Raw genomic sequence first — 14,614 nt, 5'->3', positions numbered from 1 at the left:
AAATATCAAGTAAGTTTTGACATTTGCTGACATTCAAGATAGGGGGTGGGAGGAGGAAGGCACATTTACTTCTTTCTAGCCTTCTTTCATTCTACTTACTTCCTTTTCACATTATGTTAACAGCAAGAATTACAAGTCAGAATTTGACCCATGCCTGCAACATAGAAAGCCATGTAAAACTGGCATTAAAATAAATAAGTAAAAAAAATACCCCTGAAAAAATAAAAAACCCACAAGTTGAGACTTATATCTCCAAAATTAGCATGGGAAACTATATTTTCACCACACATCTTAGCTTATCCATTGATAATGATTGGCAATTATACCAGGTGACCTAGTAAGGCCACAGGTTTACACCATTTTCAGAATGAATGCAAAGGAAACACCCTACAGCCATTGCTTATCACTTAAAATAACATAAAACGTACTGATATCAAATAAATTCTATCCATTGTTAGCCTTATTATTAAAAAAAACATTAACATTCAGAAACAAATTCATTCAGTAAACTTTGTTTCACTTTTCACACACACAGTAGATCTCAAGCACCACATTCAAATAGGTGTCTTTTAAAAACTACTTACGTAATTGAAGCTGAACAAAAAATGATTTGATTTTAAATAAAAGCTTGTTTTCTTCCCCTTTCTAAAATAACGTAACCTTGGGGTTGAAACATAACAGAACCCCATGTCTTCATACAGAGTACTTTTACAGTAATATAGTTGAAGAGGTATATGGCTTTGAAATTTACTATAGTCCTGAAAATGAAACAAACTAAACACGTCCTTGTCATAACCTTAGTTCCTGAAACAACCTACACAGAACTCTGGGTTACCATCTCAGAAATAACACGTAATATTTTACTTTATCTACTTTCTGAACTCCCATTTTAGCTTCCCAATACATCACATCATCCTTCAAAAGAGGGACTAAGTGGAACTCAAATGAGAACTGACTCTAATGCTGGCAAAAGGATAAATTTCACTTCTAAAGCACTGATAGAGGATTCTCCTCCATTAGCTGAAATATTTTTCCAGGCAGTAACTTGAAACATAACTAAAAGTAACACCCATAACAGACTTGTAAGGTCACCCCTTAAGAAGAAATAATTCTTTGATATTTGAACTTTTGAGTTCATCATTGGCCTCCTCAGAAACGCCTGCATTCCTAACAATTCAGCCAGTCTGCAGGGTAACCCATTAACCTCACACCCACTTCACACCAACCTATACCCTTTTCTGGGCAATAGTTCTGTAAGCTGAAGCTTACTGAAATAGCATTTGATAAATACCACTTGGTCAAGTAAGACTGTTGCTATTATCAAGTGGGTGCATTTATTAACCTTGCTTTACCTTTTACATTTCACTTTCAAATTCAGTTGGGGGTGAATAAGGTGAGGTCTGGAGAAAGGAGGAAGAGAAGACTCGGGACTATAAAGCAACTTAGTTTGAGGCATTTTAAAAATGCTTCTTATCTGTCAGAATTTCCAATGACTCACAAGAGGAAAAAAAAATAAAAAACAGACAACAAAACAAGAAAACTCAACACACCACCAGAGGGCTGTTGGCTACAGGAAAATGAAACTGCTGCACTTTAACACTTCAGTGTAATTCCACTGGTTGTACAGCAGCACAAACAAAAGTGACAAAGGTATAAATCTTTTGTAAGTACAACACATAGCATCACACAAACATAGTGTTGGGGTTTTTTTGTTGTTTTGTTTTTTTACTCACTGACATTTTGTTTCAGAGATTAGGGACAAATGTCCCTAAGGAAAAAAAAAGCAACAAAAGTCAGCATAACCACAAATTGTCAAGATGGGAGATCAAAGCAATTCTATTCTATTGGATAGCTAAACCACCTTTGGTTTTACATTGCAGCCACAGAGATTTCAGCACTTATGAATCAAGACTACAACAATTAGGAAGAGAAGCTATGGAAAACAAATACAGCATAAAAAGTTATCATCACCTGGAAAGACAAGGATGTATCCTGATCTATGCCATCATGAGATTAAGACCAACAGATATATATTAAATGAAATGAAGGTATGAACATGAACACCAGGGAAAACAAAAACAAACAAACAAAAATAATAATTTGAAAAAACAGCACTGTGTCTAAAAAAGTAGCATTATCCCAGGCACTTCCATGCTGCTTTCTATTTCTTAAAACGGTATCACTACTATCTGGCTAATCCTGTCAGTCCCAAAGGAGAACTTAAGCATTATCTTCGTTTTACAGCAGAGCATCATGAAAAACAAATTAACTCACCAGATGCTCCACCCCAAGTCAATGGGGGAGCCTTCCAGGGCCAGTGACAGCTACATAGTTATTGCCTCTGCACTGTACTGCACAAAGACATGAACAGAGGCTGTTTTGTACAAATGCTTCCACTGCTCTTCCCCAAGAAATTGCTAGTCTAGGACTTTCAGCATTTTAGCGAGCATAAGAGTACAAATAGGGATACAATCCTTTGAGAAGCTGAGTACCTTTAATCCAATAGGAATTGAGAGCACAGAATAATCTTTCACAGCAGATTTAGAACTCCACAGGATAAAGCACAAGGTTAGTATTTTGAGCATATGAAGGAAAAAAATAACCCTACAGTGAAATTATATACACTCTTAACTGTATAGTCCATTGTACACAAACACAGCTTATCCACATCAAATATACCACCTTGATTTCTAGCTGATGATGGTTTGTCAACAGAGCAAAACAAAGGCAGAAACGGTGCGAGTACATCATCAGGTAAAGATGGGAAAGTCTGAACTTCTGCTCAGGGCAAAGATCTCAGGTGCTCAGGTAGACTTACCCAAACTTCACAGAGCCTGCAGTGTCCTATTTACCTGTGCCAGGAGACATTAGCTACTGGCGCTTCCACCACTCCTCTGATTGCAAGATAGACGTGTCATTTGATCAAAATCCTTTTCCTTGGCATGTCTTCAGTTTCCACCTGTACAGTGAGGAGAACAAGGCCTACCACACCAGGACTTCTCACCACTGGTAGACTTGGTGGAAATGAGTAGTAGACACTCAAGAAGCAAATATGAGGTTAACTTCGTTATTCTAATCAATCTTTTCATACATGTTTGAGAAGCAATCTGTGAACAAACTAGTTCCCAGGCCACAGGCACAAAAGCACTGAGAACAAATAAGCATTGGTGAAGATGAAGTGGCTCTCAGCTGTCATTCACCTGAACTGATGGTGATAACAGAAATGATGATGACAGTGTTACAGCTCAGACCTAGAAACACGGGTGTCATTTGCAGCCTTTCACTTGGGAAGGAAGAGTCACCTGGTAACAAGATGGTAAATGTCCAACTATGCTAGTAGTTCGGCCACATCTGTCCCTAGCAAAGGTGCAGCAATACCAAATACAAGGATATCTTCTACATACTCATGTATAATGCAAACTGGTCAGGCAATTTCAGTATACGTACGTGACAGAATATTAGAGAAGAATTACTGCTTAAAGTATTCAAACCACTTCTCTACCTTAATTTTTCTGTTAGATGAGCAGACAGATTTCAGCTTTCAAGAAGAAGACAGTAATTTCTAAAATGCTGTGCCTCTATTTTCAATGTGAATTGAATTCACTTACACTATCACTCCACTTTGTGCTCTAATTCACTTGAATATTCACTGCAGAGATGTATTCCTAGGCTGTTCTTAACTAGAACACTGCCAGAGGTCTGCCTCTACTATCATCAATGAGAAGCGAGCTCGTGGGTCAAACTCCCCTGTCAGACAAACTCAAGCAAGGCCTTCGAGTCACTGGGGCTGCACAGATGTAACTCAGTGGGGAATTTGACTAATATCCTCAGAACAATCAGAAAACAACCAGAAGCAAAAAGAGATGCAATTTCACGAACATGAGCAATGAAATAAACCACAGACCCAGAAAAAACACAGCACAGGAAAAAACCCAGTAACACTAGGAGAGATCCTTCATATCACAAATAGTATGAATTTGTAAAGCCTAACGAAAATAAGAGTGGTAAGTTTGTGGAGGAAAAAGAAAAGGCACAGATTTAAGGAGTTTCAAAAGCTAATGAACTGTTTAAGGCTGCTGCTCACACAGCATAAGGATTCTTAAAAGCTGTGCCACTCATGGCCGTGTCTTTTCAAAAAAAAACAAATGCCTGCGTTTAATAGGCCTATGGCACTTGTGTCATTGCCAAGTTGTAATATAATACTTGGCTTTGTCTATGGTGACCATTTTTGTACAGACAGGCATTACAAACATACAAACAACTCTCAGTCTTCCTCTCAGCTTTCTGTAGGAAAGGACTACTTTCAAATACTGCCACTATACCAAAATGGATACATGGAGGAAACACAGCGAGGGCTCCCTTCTTCCCACACTGCTCAGTCATTGAACTTTGCTTGGAAACAGAAAGGGCCAATTTCAATCCTCCACTACCCCTGCTTTGCACAGCTTCAGCAGCAGCAAGTAGATGGGAAACCAGCTTATCAAGATGGATGGAGATTTTCACAGTATTAGATCATAATGTGGTCTAGTCTAATACCACTTCTTCCTCTCAGCTAGGACTTAGAGTCTTATTCAAGGCAAGGGGCAAAATTCAAAAAGTATCTGTGCTCAAGTAAACTCAGTCTGTCACAGCAGCATCTCATCACATTCTAAACTGAACACAATTCATAGAAGCTGTACTGTTTATGACAGCTTTGCTTCAGCCCTATTTCTTAAGGAAACAAAATTTATATTTTCAGGTTGTTCACCTGTAATTCCTATACCATCAGAATAAGTTAACGAGCTTCAATGAAGTTTGAAAGTACAAGAAAAGTCTCAAAGATTCCATACATTTCCTACTGAATGCCTGAGGAAGAAGGTATGAACTATTGCTCCCACATAGGAAGGGGAGACTGTGTTTTAATCCTTAATCTCTTCTGAGAAAAAGTAATAAAATTACTAATGACGAAAAAAAATATTCACAGTACAGGTGAAATTATAAAGGGTCTCAGTCTTGGAACTGTAACATAGCAAAAACTTTTCTGAGAATTCCCTTGTAAGGCCTGTAGCAATTCACTCTAGGGAACTGCAGCTACAGAAGGAACCAAATATTTGTCTAGCATCCTCTAGATGAGGACGTTAACTTTTGAACTAGCTGGCAGGCTGAAGAGGCAAAGTAAATGAAGTAAAAACAGACAGCCCAAACTTCGAAAGGGAAACTGTAGCTCAATCCTGTATCTGATGACAACAGAACATCTCAATATGATGGCTAAAACCACCCATCAGTTACAACCTGAAATGAATACAAGAGCTTTGGAATAGAGGGGATGAAAAGATTCCAGTAAGGCAAAAATCTGAGTGTCAAATCAATTCACTAAACATAGAAACAGGTCACAGTTATTAAAAGAAAGACATATCGTCACTTATTGAAGCTTACCCTGGGCAAATGGAGGCAAGAACTCGTTTCCCAGCTGGCAATGAGTCAGCACAAGGCACAAGAAGTTTTTAAACATGTCACATAGTCCATTTCACTCCACAGGGATCTAGAACGTGAAGCCTTCTCTTTGTACTTAAACTGGTGTTTTAATTTAGATGTAATAAAACTGCTTTCTTAGCATAGTCACATGATAGCCTAGCTCAAACTTCAGAAGAGCAGAATGTTGTTAAAAAAAGGAAGCTATACATCAGCTTGCATTTATCTAGAAATACGTTATTGTGCTTCCTCATGAACTATATTATCATAAGGCTGACAAGCCAATGTCATGAACAAGGTCTACAGGTACGTCACCAAGGACTAATTAAACATTCACTTTTACAAGGTCAGTATTTGAGTAGAATTTTATGTTGCTAGCCACACACAAAAAGAAGAGAGAGAGTTAAAGAAAAGAAAAAGCTGAGGCTTTCCACCAAAATCCCTGCTGGGTCAATCTGAAGACCTGGCACATTTTCACATGCTGCTGAAGAATGACTCTTAAACCTTCATCAGACTTAAAGTTGTAGGTCCAAGAGTAGGCTTCAGAGAGACAGCAGAAAACTAACAGATTTTTTGTCTGGACCAGTTTGCTTTTCCCAGAAATAAGCTCCTCCATTATTTTTGTTCTGGTCAATAGTGCCTAATGCTCAAATGACAGAGGCACTCAGCACACTGCATGTAAGGCTGAATACACAAACAAATGATGCTGCAAAAGCAGAACTTGTTAATACATATGTAATGTGTATATATTTTTAGACATAATATCTACATTACATCACAGATGTTTTTTCTCCAACATTAAACATACACTGCAAAAGATGGCAAATAAATATCTCAATAGCCTCAGGATACGAGAGAGTATGTTGTTTGTTAAGCAGGAGCAGGAAGCCAGAAGAAATGGATGCCTGAAAACAGTTTCCTATCCATTTATTTATTAAACTGTAAAAGTTAAGTACTTCACTAGAAATATTATTATCATAGATGTAATTTCCACAAGTGTTGGTACATTTAAAAGAGAGAGATGGCATTTACATGTCTTAAGCCATCTGATGTTCATTTCCCTTCTCACTGCCCTCCAAACCCAGTATCAGCCCACGTTCACTGTCAGTCAGTGTTACAAATCTCTCTCAGTTGTTTACCAGCAACAAACTCCTTTAGTCAGGAGCTGGAAAAATATACACTTTTTTTTTCGAAATTCCTTGATTATCAAATCACTCATCAGTAAGTAGATGAGACACAGCAAAATGCAAAGAGCCTGTTAATGACTGAACAAGGAATGGTCCCTCCTAGGCCAAACCCTTCTAACATTGCAAATGAAGTTTAAAGAAAGAATTGACAAATATTTTAATATTAAATGTGCTATTATATTTACGTAAAGAAGCCAACAGAAGGAGCAATAAGAGTGAAACACAGAAGCTGACCAGCACAAAAATTTAGCTACTAAGTCTCTGGAAGAATAATTTAGGACAGCTTCAATTTATGTCAGTTGATCAACCAATTGACTTCACATGGGAAGTTAACACTATCAGCATTTGAAGATCACTCCCTAAGCATCCATTTGTGTGTCTGCCTTGACTCCATCATTATGGAAATCTACCCCCAGGCTTCATTCGCTTCTCATTTTGACTGTTCTCCTATATACATACCATGTTTTTCATGATCCAGTACTCCAGAAAGCATTAATTTCAAATTCTCACTCCTTTTCAAACTCAGTAAGCTTTCATCACCTACGTTTGTTACATGTTACCTACCTACTAATTTTGAGGGGAATATCAACATTTATTACCACCATTACAATTATTATTTAACTCTATAAAGCAAATAACATTAAAGACTGTAAAATACAATGTACAGAGTAAATTTGTGGTATACTAAAAAATATCACAGTGTTAGAGAATCCAAAACATTCACTAACTGCTCCACTGCAATTTATAAAAGTAACTGTAAGGATTCATTTAGAATACTACATTTGCTCATCACAGGGTCACAGATTTTCTAAGAAGGAATTTTTCCTCTCTAAATAAAATTGACCTCTAAACATTTTTCATTTCTCCAAACTCTCTTACAAAGATAGCTCTTTCCACTACAGTGACACTGGGACAGTGACAGAAAGAAAAAAAAAAGCCCTCAAACAGCACAAGAACTCTATTTGAAAAATTCACTGCTTCCATATTTCCTGCTGACATGTGAAATGTTGATATATAAATAATCATCTAGACCTACTCACTTGACAGTGTATCTGAATTCTAACAGTTCCTGGATGGGAAAGCTCACTGTGCCTTACAAATGAAAACAAACATTCAGAGCCTACTCCTGTTTCAATAAGTCCATGATAGTTTTGCTACTTATACCAGGATAAAAGATAGATGGCACGCCTCCACGAAGCTCAAAGAAGGACAAACACTCAAATGTTTTCACTTTAGAGAACAAAAAGAAAGAAAGAAAAAAAAAGGAAAAAAGGGAAGTTCAGACTTGGAAGTCTGAACACAAGGCATAACTCTCAAGGTAATACCAGTTTATTTCAATCATAAATGCAGGAAAACAGTATTTTCAAACAAATCAGACCAAAGGTACCAAAAGTTAAGAGCTACTAAATCTCTGAAAATTCATAATCATTACTGGAAAATCCATTAAGTCTAAGTGACTTAATCTTCCAGGCAAAATTTCACAATGAGATTGTTTTAAAACTTCTAATGCCCTCAGTACTGCTTGCAATTCTGTATTTCTAGCAATACTGTTACTTCTAATATTATTGTTAATTAATCACTTCGGTCCTCACAAACTATCATGGAAATAAGGTGCAGATCCACTGTTTTGACAGTGATTCTCATAAGGAAAGTAAGAAAATACAGATGAGAACAGAAATAGAATTTACACTTAAAAAAAAAATTTAAAAGGCCATGGAGAAAACCACAATGATTAACACATCAATAACCATACATTCATCTAGACAACTAATCTGAATAATGCAGAACTTTTTTAGAATTCTCCGTAGACCTAACATAGTGGGACAAAAAATTAATATACGTCTAGTAGTATGGATTAAAAGGATACACTTTGTTTAGCCTACATACCTAAAAAATAATAAAAAAACCACCACAAAACAGGCTTCCGAAATCACATCATCTACCAAACACTCTTCTGATAGATTTGAAGCTTTCAATTGCAACCAAGTCTGACACACACACACACACACACACAAAATAATAAAATTTCACTTTCTGAGGATGTCACAGAAACAGGTGGTTAAGGCTCTGAAGAAATATCCTGTTCAAGCCCCTGCTGAATGAAAGACGATTGAATTTGCTGAGACTCAAATGTAATGATCTCTCTTACATAACTGAACAGCATACTGCTGAACACCTTACTGGTGGCTCACACAGACAAGATACACATAAAAGAAATAGCTGTAAGTTACACAGTATACAATACAGAAAAGAGACCCCTACACTTTTTCAAGAGTCAAAATGACATGAGTTTCAAGCACAATTATTTGTTGTGAATGCGTGCACAACTGGGCTTGAAACTGAATGAAAAGCATAAAACAAAATGTATCAGTAACATTAGTTTTTCTCAATAAGATTATCTGAAAGTTAATAGGATAACTACCACGTAGGTTTGGTATCTTATAACGTGTAGACAGAGCAGAGTTTTAGAAATCATCTGCAAAATGATTTGGTGCCACAGCAAACTATGATGCCAAAGTTCACAAAGCAAACATCAAATGAAAATACAAGAAAACACTCTGAAATTCTGCAGTCCTTCACAAGAAACAATACTTGAGTCCCTCGTCTTTAGCAATACTGAATATTTACCAATGACTGTAATCAGAATTACTTTTTAAAGAGTTTTGAGGGTGAAATAGGATTAATGGGAACAAAGGAAATGCATAAGCAAAAATTTTTGTGGAACAAAAATAAATAAGAGAGGAATATACAAGCAGCCGACTTCAAACAAAATGAGTGGCAACTGGAAAAAAAAAGTCTGAGTTGGGAAAACTAAAACAGTATTTCATGTATGATTGGGGTTTCTTAAGGTACACTGTTTCCACATGTGTTATTGTAACGTGACACACATCCTTTTCCTCATTACTGTTAATTACAATGGAAACCTCCTATAATTAACTGTAGTAGAAGGTAATTCAATGAAACTTACATAAAACAACCTTTCCTCACACATTCACATATATAAAAATAACGTTTTGCACTAACACTTCTGTAAAAAAAAAAAGTTTTGAGTATGATAATTCAAATTATGCTGCTGCTTCTATTCCAGCAAAACCATTTAAATACATAATCCAGGAAATATTCATCCAGTTGCAAAAACAAACAAAAACAAAAAACAAAACAAAAAAAAGCACAAGGGAGACCCTCAGCATCTAACTTATTACAAAAGCAAACAGGCAAATGAAAACCATCTAACTACAATACTCATGTTACATGTTAAATTCTTATGCATTGTTATTCAAAATAATTTTCTGTATCTTCTCGTTCATTCCTGCTACCAGCAAGGGCATAAGCACATATATCTTTCAGCTCTGCCTTATGCAGTTCTTTTCTGACTCCTCCAACTAAGAGGTCTTCATCCTCTCTTTGTGGCATCGGTCACCCTCAGAAAGCTTGAGACACCAGCACACAATGCTACTCAGGACAAATTTTATGTACTTGATTTTGAATTCTAATCAACGCATAAAACAACACTTTGTACCCACCAATATTAATTATAAAGCTTTTTCATGTCAGTCTGCCTAACCACATCCAGATGTTATTAGGTTCCAGTAATGTCAGAGATTCAGAGATACAGTACCTGAACCTCTTTGTAGAGACCAGTAAGCTGCTCGAGGGTAAACACCTTCCTCAGGTATTAAGAAGGTAATTGGAGAGAACTTCATGGAGAGCAAGCTAGTTATAATTCTATCCACCATTACATTACCCTTCCACAGCACCCTTTCAAAGTCTGCCTTCAACCTATGAACCCGGGGTCCACTCCAAAGAACTATTCTTTTGATCTCAGTAAAAGCTGGTTATAGCGATTCGTATAATATTAATATACCTGGGAGCAAAGCTAAAGCTGCATACCTGAAATAATAATTATCTTACACGAATGAAATGATGGGTAAAAGATCACTGCAAAAGGGGTAGGACTCTGCAACACAACTTACACTTTCTTTCCACTGACCACTATATTTTGTCAATTTTTTTTCACTTTCCCATCCCGCAGAAAAAAGATGTACATGCATTCCAAGCTTTTACCTTCCAATCTTCGAAGCTTTAAAGTTAAGCTCTAAGAGAATAATTACAGCCACTATTTTTCTTGAGCTATATCCCATAATTACAGCCACTGTTTTTCTTGAGCTATATGCCACTGCAGCCCAAATTCAAAGTTACACACCATGACGACACAGCATGGTGAATGAGGCCCTCACACTGCGCTTGTTGTCATCTCCCTAAAATGCTGCAGGTTGCTTGCTTACCCTCCAAAACGAGCAGGATGAGGACTAGCTACATATCACACACACTGTTCATGGCATTCTGCATGCTAGCAAATGTGATTAGCACAGAAAATGCGAGAAGACCAGAAGGCATCTTTCCATATTCAGCCACGTATGTTTAATACTGAGCTAGATTTCACCTCCGTGCATTATTCCGATGATCGACAGTGGGTAGAGTAAGGAAGACATAGGCTGACATCAGCTACTTTTAAGCTCTTCTCTTCCCCTCCCTCATTCACCACCTCCAGCTTCTATGACACCACGCATTGTGCATTTATGTGCACTCATGTGTGCAGACAGCACAGACTTATCTATTAAGATCAGTTATGTGGTAAAACTGCAAAAGGAAACTTTCACCCTTGTCCAGGTGGTTGAAAAACTGCAGAGGCCAACAGCAGCTTCTAAATGCATGCTCTCCTCCCTCCACCCCCACATCTCTAATCACTTAGGAGGAAGATAGGAAGATTAGCAGAGAAGAAAAAAATAACCAAAGCTGCAGATAACCCTTTAGGACCACAACGTCAGGCTATGAGATCTGGAGCAAAACGTTAATGCGGTAGTATTTTCAGGAATCTTAGACCATTGTGTTTTATATGAGAGGGAGGGCTGCTGAGAGGGTAAGAAAGAGAAAAGGAAACGGTGATGAAGACAGAAATGTATTTGTCATTCACAGCTGGCTCTTTGATTACCTGGAGTATCCAGGAAAAAAGATAACCAAAAGAAATAGAACAGTTATCAACATACTGCATTTTTGGGGGGGAGTATTTTCATTATCATCAGAGCAGATTTTAGTAAGAATACAGCTGCACAAGTAAGGGCTTATTGAGCAATGCAAATAATAAAGGTGGTAACCAAAACACTGACAGAAAGCTACCTTTAGCAGCTGATATACTGAAAAGGATTAAAAAAAAAGAAATATAAATAAAAGTCACTTTCACTGGAAGACAATGTCATCCTCATCCCTGTCTCTGAACGGTTGCTATGGGGTTGTGAAGAGGAGGGGAAAGATGGGGGGGGTTATAATCAATCATCTCAGAAGAGCATTGCTTCTTACAGAGAAAGATCTGGATTTTGACTGTGTCCCTAAGAAAATTGCGGACTGCAGAGCTGCTGCCACGCAGGGCAGTGAGGAAGCAGGCAGAGCAGAGACAGCAGCTGGGGATGGAAACGCCTATTAAAACCTTTAGACAACAGATGGGCAAAGCTCGGCTGGGTTTAAAAAAGAAAAAGAAAAAACAACACACACGCACACAAAACCAACAACAACAACAAAAAACCCACCCCACCACAATGCATCATGTTTTATTGTCCCACCATAAAGAACAACACTTAATACCCACATGCTCAAAGAAGCCCCCCTATGGTTGATTCCCCCTTTCCCTGAATTATCATCTCAAGTCTCAATTCACTTTTAGGGGTGGGGGTCTCCAACCCAATGAATTTGCCAGATCCCCTTGCTTATTGCACCTGTTACTACCAAGAAAAAAGAAAAAAATTAAAAGAGAAAAACATTTGGGCTTCTTTTAAAGGTTTTCCTTCCAATTAAGGATCCCCTGCCCTTGAAGTGAATATGCTATCTAAGCAAGCAACAGCAAGACCAGATCTTTAACGCATTTAGAGAATCTAATTATGTCATGTAGGGCAGAAGCACCTGCTCTCTGCTAATTCCCACCACTCTGTTTCCTCTTTTTAATATTTCTTACCATTGTTCCATTCAAGATCTGCTGGGGGTGAATTCATAAACAAGCTTTAAGAGAATTAATTAAATAACCTCCCCTCCCCCTCATCCTTCCTATAAAAACATAGGATAACCAGAATTAATTCTGCTACTGATCCTCTATTTTTCTTTTATTTCAGATGCTACAAAAAAAAAATAATAACACCAGCTCATCCATCCGTATTTGCTATATGCCCAATGCAGTCAGTGCCACAGACATACTGTATATATTTCCCACCACCACCACCAACTGCACCTTAAGGACTACACCCTTTTCAATCATGATGTCATGAAATACTGCTGGTGACTCCCCCACTACCACCACCACCACCTCCTTGGTACTACAGGCTGTGAACCCTTCATTTCAATATAATTTGATTAAAAAGAAAAGACTTCTAAGTAGGGCAGAGAAGAAATTGATGTGAAAATCCACCACAAGCAGATCATCTATTTTTTCCTCTGCATGCACTCTTTCTGCCATCAGAACAACACCCATCAGAAGGAACCTAAAGCATCACTGGGCTTTTTTTCTTTCATTAAAAAAAAAAGGAAAAAATAACATGAATATTAAAAATAAAGCCAAAATTCCTTTATGATTATTATCTTCATTAAATCAGCAAATGGGAAAACCTGATCCCTCACATATCCCATCCCCAACACCTCACTGGCTGCTACAGCACCTTCCCCAACACGGGTGCTGCTGCAAAGGAACCAACCTGTCTGTCCTTTTCCTAGGGTTTTCTCCAAACGATAGGGTCCAACATATTGTGCATGCTGAGCTCCGCTGCCTTCTTTCCCTGTTGATGTCATTTCTACCTGGATCTGTAATTCTGCAGTGTGTGTGTGCTGATGAGCTGGAATTTCTCTGCAGTTCTTTAAATTCCCACTTTGCAGCTGTGCAAGCAAAGCACTCTCTCTTTTTGCTTTAGTCCACTTGGCTGCAGGTTTTTCTCTTCCTCCTCTTTCTTTTCTCTCTCTCTCACGTGCCTGTTGTCTCGCTGGGTCTGTCTGGTACTCTGATGTGCGAAGGAGTTATTTTAACGTTCAAAGAAGGGGATCTACGATCCAAGCCCAAGGAGCATGATGCTGGTGATCTGGGCTCCGCACGCCTTGTTCTCTCTAGGAGCTGTTCAAGGGAGAGCCAGAGCTAGAGCAGCGGAAGAGCCGGGCCCCGCACGGTGACTGACATTGCAAGCAGCCAATCCCCTCGTCTCCCACCTCCTTCTCCCCTCCTCCTTCCAGTACCTTTTCTTTTCCATCAGCAGCAGCAGTTACTGCCTCTGCCTGCTACAGAGCATCATAATCAATGGTAACAACAAACACCCAAGTTTATCAGTCTATTGATAAGGCACTATTAAATATAATTAAGGAGTTTGATATTTTAAATTCCAAGCACATACATTTCTTTCTTCTGAATTATACTCCACTATGCAGCTGTACCTCCCTGGTATTGAATAAGGGATGTGACTGGCAGGAAATAGGAAGGGGAAAAAAATCTACTTCAGAAAATGCACTTAAGAAATTCATTTATTCTGTTTGATTCTGAAGGACCTGCATCTTCTGTGGGTTTTACCCTTTTGAGAGAGCCTTTTGGGAGGAAACAAAAAGAAAAAAATAAAATAACAGGGAAAAACAGGGCCCATCCTGTAGCTACTGAACTCAGTGGCAGGCTTGCTTTTGAATTTGATGGCAGCAGGCAGACTTTACATCCTTAGGTGAACAGATCAAAAATGGCATGGCTGCTATCTTCATTATATCAGAAACTCCGTATTTTAAATGGGAATAGGAAAGGATTCTCAGATCTGCACATAGTACTCTATAAGGCTCTATACCAGCACAGTAAGGAAACCTGCATTGTTTTCATCCAAGTACTTACATGCATCTTTAAAGTCCTAAGGGTTTAAGAAGTTTGTTATGCAGAAACCTGGGTACTTTCCAGACTCAGGGCCATACAG

General features: G+C 38.1%; 1 protein-coding gene across 8 annotated transcripts in view; it reads right to left on the bottom strand.

The window, feature by feature from the left end:
* Positions 1-13,788, bottom strand: part of BRSK2 (BR serine/threonine kinase 2) — a 285,303-nt gene extending 271,515 nt beyond the window's left edge. For all 8 annotated transcript variants that reach the window (XM_065755162.1, XM_065755156.1, XM_065755157.1 and 5 more), the window contains exon 1: positions 13,376-13,788. In XM_065755162.1, coding sequence (XP_065611234.1) covers positions 13,376-13,469 — 94 coding nt within the window. In that variant the 5' untranslated portion in view covers positions 13,470-13,788. The remainder of the gene's footprint in view (positions 1-13,375) is intronic.
* Positions 13,789-14,614: the final 826 nt, after the last annotated feature.

The sequence above is a fragment of the Cyrtonyx montezumae genome, unplaced genomic scaffold, assembly GCF_038088225.1.
Source record: "Cyrtonyx montezumae isolate F1298 unplaced genomic scaffold, pur_monq_1.0 scaffold_10, whole genome shotgun sequence".
In the NCBI taxonomy this organism is placed as follows: domain Eukaryota; kingdom Metazoa; phylum Chordata; class Aves; order Galliformes; family Odontophoridae; genus Cyrtonyx; species Cyrtonyx montezumae.
The sequence above is the reverse complement of the archived record's forward strand: the minus strand, read 5'-3'. Positions and strand labels throughout refer to the sequence as shown.